Below are 17,595 nucleotides of genomic sequence, written 5' to 3'. Positions count from 1 at the left end.
CGTGTAGGCTTTGAGACCCGCGATTTTGTTTGAAATCGGCTTTTGCAGGATGAAACCTATTACCGATCAAGATATATCTATCGAGTTCGTCAGCACCTTTCGGGCCCGGATTCTGGCTAACGGCTATTGTATGAGGCTTCGTTTTGATTATTTATTTGCTCGGTAAAATTTTTAGCCTGTTCAGAGACGGATTCGCCGCACGATACAATAGTTAGAATTTTATCGTCCAATCAATGTCTGAAATGTTAGGATCAATCTTGATCTTTGAACTGACCTTCAACCACAGTTGACCATAAACGGTTCAACTTCGACTCTAGATTTGTCAGTTTCCCTGTACCTGATAATCGCGCACGCCATAGTACTTTTCAGATAATAAAGTAGTTTTATCAGCTCCCGAATAGACGTTGATGGATTTTGGAGGTAACTGTGCTTTGTGCATTTTTCTTTTCTCCTTTGCATGATGAGCCACATTAGTTTTTAAATAGACCGAGCAGAACTGTTTACCAGTAACACAGCGCCTAAGATAAGATTCCATATCCGGACCACTGTTGTCTGTTTTTTCAGTTTCCGGAAAAGGCGGTACGGGATAAAGGTGGTTTTGCTGTCCTTTATGATACCGAGGATCTTGGGTTCCTTGCTGTGATTGGTCTGTTGCTCTTAGGCGGTGAAGCGCAGACGTGGAAGCTGTTTCGGATGGAGATCCAGAAACCCTTTGATGTTGCCCACTTGAAAATGACATTTACTGCCGCTTATAGTTTGATCCGTACCCAGCCTTTAACTTTTCCGGTAACAACGAGCGGAATGTTGTCAGTGTACACGAAAATGAAAACCCCCATGGGTAAGCTGGAGATGCTTGATTCCATGCGTATTAGGAAATGAGGTACGGCCAGAACCGAATCCACCATTTTCCTGAGTGTAGAGCGTGGACTCGTTGTGACCGATTCCTACTCGAAACTTCCGGTTTTGGATGAAGCGTTGAATATATAGACCGAGGTTTCTTTGTATTTCCCAGGTCTTGCCAATAACGAGTGCGGTGACGTAGGCGGGTAGAACTTATTTGTTTGCCAAGCCTACGATCTCTCACCGGGATCCCAGATAATATTCAGTGACCTTCAGGAGTAGAGGTGTGGCGAGCCGTCGGTTGACCCTCCTTTCGAGCTTTTTCCCCTATGCAGGAGAGAAAGCTATTTGGTTGAAAGTCTTTGGGTGTTCGGGTCCCTTATGTATTTTTTTTGGATCGGTAAGACCAAGACCCACTATTCCGGTTGTAGCTTCGAAAGAACGCTTTCTTGCCTTGAAGTGGCAAATTTTTCAACAGCGGATGGCTGACTTTGTCTATTTCGATGGTTTACCCTCGTCCGCGGCTAAGGGCGTCAGTGAGCTAAGGTGCGTAGGAGAGTTGGTGTCATTTCGGTATTGGGTCGGAAGACTCCTGGAGGGCGATCCGATGGTCCGGAGGATACTGGATTCGGCTGAGTGGTGTATGATGTCCGTTAGTCCGCCTGGGGAGTACTCCTTGTGTGGAATGAGACTTTGCAGAAACAATTCATTGGAGCTGTTCCAGTCGGCGTTTTTTATTCGAGTGGTGGGATGTTATCAGTGAGGTTAAGGTTTGAATTACCACGAGGGGGTTGTGGACACTATTGCATGAATTTTCGAGTACAGACCAGAGGTAATCGACCGCGATGGAGTTCGAACATGTTGTGAGGTCTATTGAGGATGTTACGGGTACTCTAGCAAACATCGGGCATTCGTCGTTGAAGATTACTGCTCCGTTGCGCTTTATTGCTTTGATAATGTCGTTTTGTGTCTGTTGGGTTGCCGTGTCCCTCAAGCGGGGTGGTCTGCGTTTATGTCCCCCATTATTATGAACGGGACTGGGATTTGACGTATCAGTAGGTCAAGTTTCTTGATCTACTACAATTAATATACGGATACCACGGTGCAGTATTCGGATCCTCACAATCAATAAAAGCTCTATATCGAGCTGAGATCTTTCACCAGGAATGTGAGCTTGAGTCGCCAGTTCGATTGTTTAGTTAATATTGCCTCCGGCCAAATACCCAGTCGTAGCGGTTTCCAAATCACGCGGAGATATTTCAGTACTTTCCAAGCTGGATAGCTTTCCAGGGTCTCTTGGATAGCTAAAGTGATAGAGTTGTAGTGGGCGATGGTGATCTGGAGGTCACCAAAATTTTGTTTTGATCTGTTGATGGTCCATTACAAAGCCAATGAGCTGCGGTTCGTGCGGTGGAGGATATGCAACCATTGCTGGGGTCTTCAAGTGTGTTGCGACGTTCCTCCATTAGGTTTAGGTGGGATAGCACCGGGTTTTAGGACTGTCCAAATCCGTTGTTAATGTGGGAGATTGATGCCAGGACTTGGGAAGCTGTCTGAAAAGAGTGGAGCATTATCCTGGTCTTGCAATGGTTTTTTATGTGTGGTGACTTATCCAGGGGTAGATGTTCCCTCTATACCAGCCGCCATTGGAGGTTCTTCAGTAGGAACCAGGAGGTCCATGGACAAGCTCGGTGCAAGGTAGCAGGCTTTTTTTTCCTGATCAGACACCTCTCTATTTTTGGACTTCGCGCACTGCCGTCTTTGGGGTGAAGTTTCAGTTAGACAGGCAGACTGCGCTTCCAGTGCCCATCAGATGCCAGGAGAACCCAGAATCCCTTAGTTTTGGTTCTCTGCATATCGAGTTTGGTTTCATGTGCTGTTTAGGGTTGTGTCCTGCGCCGGGGCTTTCGGGTGGATGCCGGTCAGGAGAGTGGTCTGACTGAGCCGTCACCCGCCGAGAAAGAGTGAGCCACTCGAGATAACCGGAGTATCCGGTTTGATGTTTGAAATGCTTGTGTAGGCAGTAGTTATGTTGATAAATTGAATGGAATAATTCTCTGAGGAGCTTCCAATGGTCCCATACCGACAGCCGCCGGGGGTTCATCAGTGGGGGCCGGTACTTTCCCGGACAGGGTCGGTGTAGGTAGGCTTAGTTGTGTTTGCGTTTTGGTCGTTGTTTTGTTAGTTGTTGGGGGGCTTAGTCAATAGATGAGTCTTGTCTGTATGTCCAGGTCCCGGCTCTTCTGCAGAGATTTGTTGTATTTCCTGTACCAATGGGCATTAAGATGATCTGATTCGTCAGAGGGCGTCTGGATTTTTCGTTTTGCATCAGGGCTCGGCCTTGCTTTTTCCGATTTCTGCCTTGTCGGCAGAGTTCGTTTTCTTGTTGGGAATTAGAGGTTGTTGCCGGTTGGTGGGTAGTTATCGGTTGCGACGTTTTGGGCGGAGTTGGGATACCGATAGAACCCGTCGTTTGTGTTCTTCCTCGGTAGATTTGGTTGCTTTGTCTTTTTTTCTTAAAAGAGGGGCTGGCATACGGGTGTTCGACGGATCAGCTGATGTTTCACATCGACGAAGGCTTTGTGAAGTGCTGCCATTTCGTCTCATAAATCTTTATTGTTAGCTCAATTTCGCAATCACATACTTATTTGCAGTTTGTCGTCTTGAGGATTTAGCCCTTCAAGTGGGAGACTTCCTTGCGAGGCAAATGGATAGTCTGGTCCCTCCCATCACTTTGCGGATCAATTTGTCCTTTAGTGTACGACTGATCAGACTGGACAAGGGTTCGTGCGTCTTTCTTGGGCAGTTCAGGCATCTCTCCGGCCGGTTGTGCCCCTATCTTCCGCAGCGAATGCATTGTGTCGGTGAGGTGCAATATTTTCGCACCCTGATTCTCATTATCCACAGAAAAATGTGTTCTGGAAGAATGGATAGAGGTGTGTTTGGCTGGGTCGCATTGATCAGTTTGGTGATGCTGCGGACTTTAATAACTCGCTGGTCATTCCGGTCGGTTTGGTTGAATTCAGTGTCCAGAATTCGCATGTCGATATCAAAGATGATACCATGGATCTTGTTCAGATGGGAGTGAAGCATTGCTTCGATATTTGTTCCGTTCAGCAGCTGCGTTATGCCGACTAGTTTAATGTACACTTTCTTGGAGGACGTACTGAGTACAACGTGCTTCCTTGATAACCTTTATCAATCTATTCGGTCTGGCTTCGATGGCATTTTGAAGGGATTCGACGGTAGGCTCGGTACGTTACCTTAGTCGTCCCTTACTGCCCTCAGAAGCAGCGTCTGCTGATCGATCTCCTCGCCCATGTTGAGAAATCTATCAAAGCAGTAACTACTATAAGTTCTAGTGCATCTGCACTACCGCTAAGTAAGGTGGAGCTTTCACCATCATTGGATTGTTGCACCGAGGCTTTCTCCATTCTATTAATAGAAAAGGGGGTCCTAGTTGTCTTATGAGCGGTTCTCGTGCCTAGGTCTACCGTCTGGTAGGTGCCTAACAGCTCTACTTGATCCCAGTTATATTGGTGACAGAACGAGGACTTCAGCTTACTTCCATTCCTGAAGCGTAACTCATGATTGTCAAAGCATATGAGTGTTTCTCGAGTGATTAGGAGATCCCCATTGAGCCGCCTGGGGCCTTAGAGGCTGTTTTCCCATAAATGTTGTCAATGTTCTCGATGCGATTCTGTCTCTTCTTTAAACTGAGCTGTAGCTGGCTTTCTATTTTCTAGGAATGGAGGGTTCTTCTCTCGGGTGTCTGGATCGTTCACTTCTGATTAATACTAATTCTGCCTTTTCTGAACCTATTCTTCCGCCGGAACTTGTAGCCAGATAAGCGCAGGAACTTTATTATTCAAATCGATGAAGTGTGCTAAAAAGGACAGTGTCAAAATTGTGGTCGCGAGTAGAAATGGAGTATGACTTACCCAGGGAAGATCCGGGCCATTCGTCGGTATGGGCGCCGGATGTCAGAGAGTGAATGCCTAGTTTATGACAGACGAACAGTGTGTAACGTTTCGACGTGCCTTCTGTAACGTGTACTAGTGTGCAATCCATCCAATGCAGCAACCAGTCTCACTGTGGTGGACTATGGGAGATATTGATGGATCCGGATCCCGGGCAATTACTACACCTATCTAGACCAACAAAATCGTTCACCAAATTCATAGCAAAGAATCCAATGCTGTCCAGGCTGCTTACATGTTTTGAGTCGTTTCTTTAAGATCTACTTCACAAAGAAACACCTCGGTCTGTCTTCTCTAGTAATAATTATACTCGTCATAACGGATCGTACAACAAAAATCACATCTTGCTTGTTTGCTCTGCCGGCTGAGTTGTGTTAATACACATCCAATAAATGAGTTAATGTTCACTATTGCCTGGAATAAATGGGTATAACGGGAAGGGACGGCTCGCAAGCATTTATATAATACAGAGTCCCGTTTCGGCTAGCAATCGTCATCATACATTACCTACCTGTAGCAACGGCCGGTGTCCCTCACAGAAAGTGTTCCGAGTTAGCACTTCCACTCGCATCGGCGGCGTCCTGACCTGAGCTACTCGAACTACCACCGTTACCATTGTTGGTATCATCCGCGTCACCTTCGCCGTTATTATTATTGCTGGTGCCGTTATTGCCGTCATTGCCATTAGCAGCTGGTGCCTGACCGCCACGTCGATTCCGAAGCGAGTGGATACACGCCAACATTCGTATCATAAAGGAAGCTGGCACGGTTATGGTGTCTTTGGTTTCCTCCAGCATCACCGCGTTCCGTTCCATGAGCTAGCGAAGAAACGAGTCGGTTGGGTGATTAATTTACACTCTCAGTACTTTTACTTACATCATTAGCCGATTCCTGATCGAAGCGGGTTTTCTCCTCGCCCATCGGAGACCACACTTTGATGTCGTAATCGATTCCGGAGGTAGCCAGGATTGGCAGAATCGGGTGAGGTTGAACGCAGTTCACTACATGTTGATCGGCTTCCATTAGCATCACTAGCCGGCCGGTAGCCCGTTCCCAGGTGAAAACGTGACCGCAATCCGAACCGGACATGATGTAGTCGTTGCCCCAGAAGGTGGCTTCCTTGATCATTGTTCTGTTTTGGATGATGAAGGGGATGACACAATTGCGTTTGGGATCGTTAAGGACTTACCGAGCGTTTCGATGGCCAACAAACTTCCTAATCACGTAGTCGTAGTTTATGATTTTCCGTTCGAGATCATGCAGTTCTTTCAATCTTGCTTCGTACGCCGAATCTAACTGATTACTATCAGACTTTTTTCTTTGGGTTGGTTTGGTGTTAACATCTTTTTCGTCGTCGTCGTCGTCATCGTCATCATGATCGTCATCTTCGTCGTTACCTTCCGCGGACCGTTGCCGCCGCCGCCGCTCCGGTTGCGTTCCACTCGTCGATGGCTGCGGCTCCTGGCCCTGTCCAGCGTCGGCTGAATCCTGCCCGGCCGTACTGCTGGCGAAGGTGCGAAAATCATCGACCACATTCGCCAGATCGCTATCGTTCGTCAGTTCGTTCGTGTGGGTCAGTCCGATTCGCGTTCGCGGGTCGGCCAACATTCGCGACAGAACCTCGGTCATACGATGCATGATCGTAGCCTGCAGTTGTGGTCGAGCCTGGCCGGCCCCGAATACCCGCGAGGCTACCTCGCGGGCCGGCCGCGCATCCGGCCCGGTGTCGGACCAATCACCACGCAAGCGCAACCGACGTACCGGCGGTGGACTATCGATGCTGTGCTGCGTCTTGGAACCGCGCTTGCCCTTGTCGGAGCTGCTGGATGCCTGCGCAGCCTGGACCTCGATCCCGTCCCGGGTGGCGTCGAACAGGTACAGATGATCGGATGAGTAGTTGACCTGAGTGGGGGCGGGGGAAATTGGGAAATTCGTAAACCTGCGACAGGACTATATTGGCGCCGGATTGACGCTAGCTCCGAAAATCGAACACACTATTTGTTTTTCTGAGCAAACCCCCAGCCTTGCGTGATGTCCCACAAGAAAAAGAAACAGTGTTTTCATTTTTTTGAGACTAGCGTCAATCCGACGCTAACTTATTCCTGTCCCTAAGTTAGTGTCGGATTCTGATGAGACGAAGTCGAAACGCAAATTCCATGACTAATTTAGTTACAGGTTTTGTGCTCTTCATGCGCAAAGATGGTTTTTACCTAGGTTTGTCCCTAGCATAATCTAAGGTAGCACGCTACTTACCAGCAGCTCGCTCTCATCCCGGCTGTAAGCGATCGAAGTCACCCGGAAGGATCGCTTCTCCATCGACGGATTGGTGAACATTTTTACCGGCACTGTGTGCCGATCGTTCGGCGACCCGGCCGCATTGCAATCGACCAGCTTCAGAAACCGTCGGTCGTAGATCCGTACGTGACTGTCGGAACTTCCCACCGCTATGTAGTTGAAGGAAATGGGTGCCAATGCCATCGCCGTCACAGCGGACGGACTCAAAATTAAAATGTTATCCTTGCAGCAAGTTTTCATACAGCGGCTCTGCTTGCGCAGGTCAAACAATCGAACGGTTCCGTCCTCACCACAGCTCATGAACGAGCGAGGCTCGGACGGAACGGTCAGCACCTCGTACGTCGTCCCATTGCTATGACAGGTGAAGTAGTTTAGATTTGGTTCTTCCGGCTGTAGCCCAACGTTCTTCAGTTCGGTATACAGGACGATCCCGTCGCCCGAGCAGGACACAATCTCACTGTTACCACTTTGCGGCAGAAATCGAGCACTGAAAATATTCGCCCGATGGGTCGTCTTATGCTGAAACAGCGTCCGACCGGTGAATGGGCTGCTGATGACGATGTGCTGATCGTCCGATCCGGACAGTAACAGCTGCCCATCGTCGCTCCAGGATACGGTGTTGACGCAGCCTTTGTGCACCTTGAGCAGCTTCCACAGGTCGAGTCGTTGGATTAGATCTACGCTATCTGAAAAAAAAAATAAAAAAATTGGATAATTTACGGCGTTATTTTTCTCACACAATTGACAGATAAGCAGACATAAATCAAAGCTTGCTACGATTAGTGACGGGCAATAGAAACATTTTTGATTTATTTCGCAACGTGTTGCAGTGCATCCTCATTGTTATTGTTCGCAAGAGATGAAAGCTGTCAATGACCAGTCAGCAGAGAGCTACACAGCGACGATAAATATTACTTGCAGAAAACTGTGCCCCACATTTATTTTTTTATCCGTAATAAAGCAATTGGTTGTTCGCTAGTACCCACCACACGTTCTTCTATTGCAAAACAAAGCTTGAGCAAAATTTCTTCGAATATATTTATCTTTTTTTTTGACGTACGCATCAAACACGCCACAGCTCGTCCTCGCGTAATCTCAAAAAATAAGTAATCAATCTTTCCACTCATTAAATCCTGTTAAAACTAGCAGAAAATGAAACCTCGTACTCTTACCTTTACTACTGCAGGCCACACGTGGTCCGTACTGCTCCCCATGATACGCCCCGCCATCGTACAAAGTCCGGAACACGCTGTTACTGGTGGTCCTTCGATCCGGTCGCATCGTTGATCAACGGAGTTACTACGATTTTGTTTCCCCGGAGAGCGCAAAGTTCGTACGATTTCTGCGATTGGTTTTCCTTTCTTCTTTCACCCACCGACTGCCCGGATTATCTAACTTCCACTCTCAGCCAGTATAAACAAACACCTGGGGTTCTATCTTATCAGTGACTGTTATCTTACGTTCTTTGTTGTTCTGTTTGGTTTAAGCCACAACGGAACGATCGCTTCGGTTTGCTAAGTCTATCTGCACTACAAGAAGCAGGCCAGCAGAAACGAGGGATGGCGAGAACCGCTCGCTGCTAGCAGCTCACTGATGGCAAACCTTAGCACCAGTGGCATGCTGACACGGTCGTCGTCGCGTCGCGTACGGAAGCACTGGCGATTTTAGTTTTTTTTTTTGGGCGAAAAAAGAAACGAGATGAAAGAAATATTTTACTTACATAGGTAGTTGGTTAGATATATTTGAACATTCTTGACGCGATGTCGCACTTTAGATTCGTTTATATTTTTTCCCCCGAGCTTGGTAGAGTATCGGAATGTAAACCAATACGTCAGAGTCCGAGTCGCATCACGGTTATTGGTTGGAAATAGTAGCAACATCTTAACCGAGCAAGGATAAAATAAGATTCATCGTCATAAAAAGAGGGGAACAAGATTTCTATCTGTAACAGACGAAGAAACGTCTAAAAATAGCAGATCACTATTTCAAACTGTGCCATTTGAGGATAAATTAATGCGTTGATTGAGAGAGATTGCTAACATGATAACTTTTTCTGCGAAATCAGCGGAATTTTCAATACTTAACAACTCAATCAGAAAATCACCGAAGACACTAGCAAAACGATACACACTCCCAACACCACCCAGCACTAATCTATTGATTCTCAACGCAGAGAAAATTACGAAACATAAGCAGGCCCTGGACATGGGCAGGAGACGCGGGAAAACTTGAGGGAAGACTCTCGCACCACAAGGGTGAAGGTCAATGCTTTTCCTCGGTGAGGTTTCCTATATACCTACCATCGCGTGTGTATAGTAGTACAGCGGGTACAGACAAAAAACCTAACGCGAAAAGGAATGTCATGGGAAGAAGCTACTTAATTTTAGAATATTGTTTGCTCATATATCGCCGGAACAGCTGAGAAGAACACTCTCGAGTCGAGTAATGATGCAAATATATACCTAGTATCTATGTTGCAGGAAAAAAAACCGATTTTCGATTTCATCGCTGAAACGCAGAAAATGAGTTGGAACTTACCTTCTGAAATTAGCTGAAAATTGTTGATTTCTTTGGTAACATACGTTAAATGTACATTAAAGAGAACGCATGAATCTTATTACTTTAAGGTTTGCAATTATTATTATATTCACGAACTTTTCACTCACGGAAGCCAGCAGTAGTTAGAGAAAATTCAAAATATTTTTTTAATATACCTACTTTGCTGCGATAAACGTCAGCTGTGAGCTGATTGATCGCCGCTAAGAAGATTCCTGACAGGAACGTGATCCACATGTACAGTGAGTTCTTGTCGGCCAGTCTCACGAACACCAATGCAGCTTACTGGTTGAAAACAATCCCATTTGCTTTTGCCGTCTTTGTTTATTATTTTCCACCAGCTAGTGAAGTAGTATTTGTGTCATGTAACGTATACGTACATGAGCCGTAGAAAAGTCTAGTGGATTACAGTCGAGGTTCTGCAGTACTTGTTTGTGGGGCACGGCTCTTTGGGCGAGCTCATCCCGGATAGAAATTTACAAAGTCGATTTCACAATAAAATTTACTGTAGAAACGAAATTTGTATTTTGTATTTGTTTATTAACAATATTACGGTAACCTGTCGACATATGCCTTAACTCAGGTCAAGGAAGCAACATTTTGGATTGTACATGTAGATTATTGTTTACTGGGTTGAAAAATAAATCAGATGAAGAAGTAAATTTTAAGAAAAAGTAGGGGTTTAAGCTAATATTAGTTCAAGTGAGTATGAAGACTTTAGACTGAGCTTTTCAGTGCTGTTTTAAAGGGTGATAGAGTTGGTTTCTGCTTAATTTCTAACGGTAAGCTATTCCAATAAGAGGCTCCGGATATTAGTAGGCTTTTGCCGCTCGACGTTGTATGTGTTGGTATGATGAAGTGGCGGGTTCGCTCCTGATGCCCTCGTTGCATGTGGTCCACAATGTAATTAGGTTGATCTCCGTAGAATGCCCGCCTCATGAAGCTACCGATTCTTAGTTGGTAGTTGAACGGTAGGTCGTGCCCCATTACCGAGTTTCGAACAGCTACTGTAGAATCTCGACGACGGAGGCTGAACACAAAGCGAACGGCGGACTTATAGCATCGACGTAGTTGCTCTTTGAGGCTGGTAGCGAGTCCGGGGCAGTAGACTACGTCAGCATAGGTGAAGATAGGTACTACTACTGCTTGCACCAGCTTTCTTCTTGTCGGCAGGGAAAGCACAGTAGCAAACTTGCGAAGCGTACGAAGGGTGTTGTACACTTTCATTGTCACACTATTCACTTGGTGAGACCATGATAATTTGTGGTCGAGCTTAAATCCTAAATTCGTCACCGTATTTGAAAGCGGTACTGTTTCTCCGCAGAACGAAATGTTGATTTGTGGAACCGTTTCTGCTTTACTAAATATTATGGCTTGTGTGTTTTTCGGGTTAGGAGATAAGCGGTTCATACTGGCCCACATAGCTATTCCTTCGAGATCATCGTTGATGTACTGGACAAGGACGTCAATGTCGGCTGCTGGACCAGATACGTACACTTGTAGGTCGTCCGCGTAGAGGTGGTAGTTGCATCTGAGGGACAACGGCAAGCTGTTAATGTATAAGCTGAAGAGCAGTGCACTTAAACAGTAGCCTTGTGGTGTGCCGTCTAGGACATGACGGTCGCTTGATATTCTATCACCTAAGCGCACTGATTGTTTTCTGTGTGCGAGAAAGGATGATGTTAAGTTGCAGGCGGCTTGAGAAAAGTGGAACTCATCGCGAAGTATTGTTTTTAAAATGCGATGATCCACACAGTTGAAGGCCAACGAGAAGTCGACCAGCACCATGATGGTGCACTGGTTGCTGCCGAACCCGTCGTAAATGTCGTGAACGACTTTCGTTAAAGCAGTGGTCGTGCTTTGGTATCCTTTTCGGTATCCAGATTGAAACTTTGCTAACAGCGGATTATCGAGATGATCTCTGATTTGTGTAAGTAGAATTTTTTTCTAGAACTTTCGATAATGCTGGCAGGACGCTTATTGGTCGAAAGTCTTTAGGTTGGGTGGGGTTGGTAAGCTTCGGGATCGGAGTTAAAGCTTTCTTCCAATTTGAGGGGAAGGATCTGGTATCTATGATCGAGTTGAATAAGTGAGAGGGCTGGGAGGATGAAAGGGCATAGCAGTTTGATGAATGAGATCGGGATTTCGTCAGAACCTGTAGCGTTGGTACCTATTTCATGAATCTTTCGGCAAATTTGATCAATATTAGTGTGGCGGAAGTCGAAATCGGGTTCTCCATGGTCAACTGCGGTGCGGTGAGATGGTTCATTAGGCGTTCTGTGATTCTTTCTTTCTAGTGTATTGCTAGTGTATTCTTGCCACTGGTTGTCCCCACGCATCCTATTGGGGTTTCGCGAGTATAGAGTATACGCTAAATTCCTGAGTTCCACCGTTCTTCTGATTTCTTCTGAAATCCAAGGTGTATGTTTGTCGCGTACAGTTACATTGCGTTCTGGCGCGTGATGTTGCAGTAATTCTCTCAGCACAGAGGTCAGCTGTTCAGCTTTTGTGGTCGAGTCCCCTGTAGCAAAGAACGGTCGCAGATCCTTTGATTGAAAATCAGCTTGCAATCGGAGAGGTTTGATGGAATGTATGTTTCTTACGCTAATTAATTGTGGGTTAGATCTCTGTATCCTGATGTTGGTCAGAAGATAAATCACGTCGTGATCGGAAATGGTCTTGCCGGTTGAGGTCTTCGATTTGATCACAGAGTTAGACGAGTCTGTAATTAGCAGGTCAATTGTAGTCGAGGTGTTTTCGGTAACACGAGTGGGACCCGTTGGGAGAATCGTGAGGTTAAATGTAGAGTTGATGTGGTTAAGCGCTGCAAGGTTCGTTGTTTCGTGAGACGACTTAACGTTAATGTTAAAATCGCCTACGAAAAACAGTCTATCGAATCCATAATCAAGCAGCTCCACAACATCAGCAGTATCGATTGCTTTTTTTATTCGTAGCTCTTTTTTTATTCAATTCGTTTATTTGATAAGGCAGGTTTGCGTTAGCTTAAAGGTGCTAATTTTGTTTTGTTTTACATTTTAAATTACTTAAAACTAGGGGATTACATATTGATTTTTGAAATTAAACTAAGGCTAATTTATAGCAATACATATACACTAGGGGGTAATATAATTTTCGTAAGATTAGGGGGTCATTTAGTTTTTATTGCAATATGGTTTGAAATTTTTAGCAATGAGATTATTGGATAATGTTTAACTAAGGGGGAAAATTTTTACGACTATCTTAAAAGTAGAAATAACTAGAGGGCGTGATTAAATTTTGTAAAGATTCGGGGACATTAATTAGAGTTATTTTATGTGGTAGTAGAGTTGGGCATTTTCAACGAGATCATATAATATAATAGTTAAAACTAGAAAAGACAGGAAGAGCTAAATGCTTCGTGAAGATATTTGGGGGGAAGGGGTGTTACTTGTATAAGAGTCAGGGGTGGTAGGGTGGATAAAGATGGCAGGGGGAGAACATTATTTCAGTTTCAGGCTTCGGGAGATTAACGGATGGATTACAGAATCAGGGTGGCCTCCATCAGGAAGAATCATGTACTGGGACGCCGGGTGGTCCTTCTCAAGATTTCGTAGTGCTGCTCAGATGTTGATCGGCTACATTTCGAGTTGTGCGTGTGATGTTCGTGCTGTAGGTCCCGTGTTTGTTGGCTCATTCGACAGGGATGTTTTGTCTCGCCTTGGAGTCGCATCAAACCATCGTGGGTGTATGGTACAGGTGGAATAGAGGGCTTCTGAGAATGATAAGGAAAAAGGGGCAGTTAAAGATGGATATTGATGGTTTTTACGAAGGTGTATATAAGGGACATATAGAGGACAACGCGGCTTGCCAACACATCTCGAACCGGGACGTTGGGTGGTCTTCCTCGGGCCCGGAGGGTGTCCATAAGCCGAGACCTGGTGGAACTGTACTCGGTGCACGCCCAGACAATGTGCTCGATGTCGTAATAGCCGTCGCCACAAGCGCAGATACCACTCACCACCAGCCCAATACGTCGGAGATGTGCATCCAGCGTTTAATGGTTTGCCATGAGTCGCGACATCACACGAATGAAGTCACGACCCACATCCATCCCCTTGAACCAAGGTTTCGTCGATACCTTAGGGACTATCGAATGTAGCCACCTTCCTAGCTCCCCATTGATCCACGAGGTTTGTAAACTTTCGAGGGTTCTCTGATGAGTAATACTGAAAAATTCGTGGAAGCAAATTGGTCTTTCAAAAACGTCACCTTCAAGGGCACCCACCTTAGCTAAGGAGTCCGCCTTCTCATTGCCCGGAATGGAGCAATGAGAAGGGACCCACACCAAGGTAATCTGGAAAGATTTGTCAGATAAAGAACTCAGTAGCTTCCGTATTTTCTCCAAAAAATACGAGGAATGCTTTCCATGTTTCATCGAGCGAATAGCGTCAATAGAACTCAGACTATCCGAGACGATGAAGTAATGGTCTGCGGGTAATGTGTCAATGACTTCAACAGTAAACTGAATAGCAGCTAGTTGTGCGGCGTAAACTGAAGCGGGGTCACTGAGTTTGTAGGAGGCGGTGAACTTTTGATTGAAAATACCGAAGCCAGTGGATCCTTCGAGGTTTGATCCGTCAGTACAAAACATCTTAGAACAGTCGACTTCTCGGAATTTATTATAAAACATGTTTGGAACCACTTGAGGGCGTATGTGGTTCGGAATTCCACAGATCGTCTTTCATGGATGTGTCGAAGAAAACAGTAGATTCAGAAGTATTTATGAAATGGACACGGTTTAGATTGTAAGAAGAAGGATTAATATTCTGCGCCATGTAGTCAAAGTACAGGTACATGAAACGGGTCTGAGAATTGAGCTCAACAAGCCTTTCGAAATTTTCGATCACCACCGGGCTCAAGATATCGCATCGAATGAGCAATCGATTTGAGAGTACCCAAAATCGATTTTTCAGCGGGAGAACGCCCAACAGGACTTCGAGACTCATCGTATGGGTCGACTGCATGCATCCTAAGGCGATACGCAAACAACGATACTGAAGTCTTTCGAGTTTGATGAAATGTATGTTCGCGGCGGAGCGAAAGCAGAAGCATCCGTATCGTTGTTTGATACAACCTAATTAGGTCTCCTGGGTGGGCACCCCATCACGTTCCGGTTATTGTACGAAGAAAGTTGATCATTTGTTGGCATTTCTGTTTCAGATATCTAATGTGGCATCCCCAAGTACCTTTCGAGTCGAACCAGACCCCTAGATATTTTACTGTGAAGACCTGAGCTATAGTTTGACCCATTAGTAGAAGCTGTAATTGTGCTGGTTCACGCTTCCTAGAAAATACAACTAGCTCAGTTTTCTCCGTGAAGAATTCGATACCCAGCTTAATAGCTCAAGCAGACAAATTGTCCAAGGTATTCTGTAATGGTCCTTGTAGATCGACAGCTTTGGGTCCCGTTACAGAAACCACGCCATCGTCTGCAAGTTGCCTTAACGTGCAGGAATTGTCAAGACATTCGTCAATATCGTTGACATAGAAATTGTATAACAGAGGGCTTAAACATATTCGTAGCTCTTCATTGAACATATGTTTCTATTGCACTTGCGGTCGGTCGGTTTAAAATACGAGCAATGTCAAGACAGCCAAGAGCAGCCCTTCACAAACTTATTCTGGAAAATGGTGATAAGCAGATGTATTCGACGGAAATTGAGGATCCGATAGAGATCCTTTCTATGAGACGGTTCTAAATTTAGCAATATTTAAAATAGAACTTTTTAACGGTTTGAGGTAGAGCTTTGCTGTCTTCGATGAAGTTGTAGAGCAACACATTTTGGACAAATTTGCTGAGAACATGCAAGCTCTGGCGTTTATATTTTCCATTGCACGAGAAATTCAAATGTGAGCTTTAGGGTTTTCCTTAAAAAAAAACGGTTTTGTTTATATAAATTTTGAAGTTTTTATTTTACGCTAAAGTAGCCTTTGGACAACTTGAAGATTATTTTGGGGCGCATAATTTGCTTTAAAACACCAACTACTTAACTAACTTTCTAACGAGCGAAGTTGGAGGTTCATTATTAAGACAAATTGATCTTAATGAGGGATAAAAACTGCAAGGGTTATACAAGGGGGACCGTTTTTTGGGAAACACCTCAATTTTTTTTGGTGAATTTCTTGTAAAATAAGAACTACACGACATAGAGTTTCACTGTCTTCGACAAAGTTTTTTTAAATTTCATTATCTTCAATTTTCTGTAGGACGGCGGGGCTCTATCTCGAACCATTAAAAAGTTAATTTCCTGAAAAAAATAGAACCACCCTGCCCACTATTTAAAATAATAGAAAAGTATTGTATAGTGCAATATTTTATCATGAAAACGAAACTACATTTTTATATTGTTCACCGTGAAAGTAATTTAAACATATTACAAAGAGTCAATGCATGAAAAACCAAATTTTTAATATAACTTTTTCAGTTTTCATTTTTTTCCAACCTATCCTTCAGATGTTTTTCAGAGTTTTTGAAGACAAACATTTTCTTCTAATACCTCAAAACTCTAGCTTTTATTTTTCAGAAGATATAAGCACTTAATATTTCAAAAATAGATTTTTTTAAATCAATTTTATGAAATTTTAAAAAATATCGCGTTTGCCATTTTTTCCTCAATTATAACTCTAATCATGACCTTCCCTCGGCATGATACTGTACCTTGATGCGGTCCGGGGGCTTTTCCACCAAAGCAGTATTACAGTGATTATATCACAGAAACTTGGGATACGATTATTTTCTTTTTAGTTAAGCTACATTGTGATCAATTTTAGTACTTAACTTGGCGACCTTTATTATCCACTGCCATGGTCAAATAATATACAATGTGGGTTTTGGGCCCAATTCTCTCGGCAGGCGCTCTTTTTTTGTTGCTGTATTTTCAATTAGATTCATGCTAACATTAACTAACACAAATTGCTTATTCGCTCATGTACACTAACAGTCTCTCATTCCAAACGTACAAACGTGGCCTACGCGATAGCACAAACCTGTTCACAAGTGCGAACGCCCGCGATCTCGCCAATATTCAAACTCCCCGATTGATTAGGTGAACGTTGGAACCTAAGAACCTAAGCTCGCGCAATCATAAATCGGTGACCGATTTAGGTCTTAGGTCTCCGCCCTTGATCCTAGTAGCCCAAATTCGTGTCTTTAGTTGGACCAATAGAGGTAGAAACTAGACAAGACGTCCACGCGCGATCATTGAAGAATACGCGAACATGCGAATGGCCACACGCTTATAAAAATAATGTGTCCACGCGAAGTTGCATACATACGAAGTGGCACACGCGACAAAAACGTCCACATACAAACGCTCGAGTCCTTCGCGATCATCCACGCACGACCACACCCACAATCTCGTAAAAAGTATAACACCCCGGTGACTGAGTGAATGGTTTGGCACTTATAAATTAACAATCCCAGTCTCGAGAGAGAGAGAACCTCCAAATGCCCGCGTTTGCGCGATCATGAATCGGTTTCGACCGGAATCCCCTATTCTCGCCCCTAGCGGCATAGGTCCAATGCCTTCAGGTGGATCAATCGAAGATATAGTGCTCATATCCACTAAACTACATAAAATCGAATGTATACACACAAAGTCACATACAGACAAATATAAAAATGGTGGAGCCCTTCGCGGCCATCCACGCAATCTATACTCGCGCTCTTCCAGGCATTATAACATCCCGGTAATAGTATGAACATCTTAGCACTTGTAATCACTCGGGCGCGGTCTCAAGCGTGAACCTACAGTCCCCCGCACTCGCGCATTCATGAATCGTACACGTCCGGGAGTCTCTATCCTCGATTCTAGAAGTCTAGGTCCATGCCTTAATTGAATGAATTAGCTCTACAGCTACAGTAGGACAACTCTCGAAAAAAATC

General features: G+C 44.7%; 1 protein-coding gene across 3 annotated transcripts; it reads right to left on the bottom strand.

Annotated features, from left to right (window-relative positions):
* Positions 1-5,104: 5,104 nt before the first annotated feature.
* On the bottom strand, positions 5,105-9,878 carry LOC131689214 (DDB1- and CUL4-associated factor 6-like). 3 transcript variants are annotated; one of them, XM_058974156.1, is made up of 6 exons: positions 9,654-9,878; positions 8,288-8,770; positions 7,074-7,801; positions 6,010-6,722; positions 5,697-5,952; positions 5,105-5,638 (listed from the first exon to the last, which is right to left on the bottom strand). In XM_058974156.1, exons 2-6 carry the CDS (start codon positions 8,394-8,396, stop codon positions 5,354-5,356), a joined length of 2,091 nt encoding a protein of 696 aa, XP_058830139.1. In that variant the 5' UTR covers positions 8,397-8,770; positions 9,654-9,878; the 3' UTR covers positions 5,105-5,353. The 3 variants fall into 3 exon arrangements, with proteins under 3 accessions (XP_058830139.1, XP_058830146.1, XP_058830155.1); XM_058974163.1 differs by lacking the exon at positions 9,654-9,878 and adding an exon at positions 9,201-9,342; XM_058974172.1 differs by lacking the exon at positions 9,654-9,878 and adding an exon at positions 9,156-9,238.
* Positions 9,879-17,595: the final 7,717 nt, after the last annotated feature.

Source organism: Topomyia yanbarensis, chromosome 1, assembly GCF_030247195.1.
Source record: "Topomyia yanbarensis strain Yona2022 chromosome 1, ASM3024719v1, whole genome shotgun sequence".
Taxonomy (NCBI): Eukaryota; Metazoa; Arthropoda; class Insecta; order Diptera; family Culicidae; genus Topomyia; species Topomyia yanbarensis.
Note: the sequence above shows the minus strand (reverse complement) of the source record. Positions and strands in the feature narration are given on the sequence as shown.

Bases quoted from the DNA above. Each gene is read 5' to 3' on its own strand.
- LOC131689214 (XM_058974156.1), bottom strand. From the start codon at position 8,396: ATGCGACCGGATCGAAGGACCACCAGTAACAGCGTGTTCCGGACTTTG. The intron at 5,953-6,009 runs GTAAGTCCTTAA...CATCCAAAACAG, and splicing joins GTTGGCCATCGAAACGCTCG to AACAATGATCAAGGAAGCCA. The intron at 5,639-5,696 runs GTAAGTAAAAGT...TTTCTTCGCTAG, and splicing joins ATCAGGAATCGGCTAATGAT to CTCATGGAACGGAACGCGGT.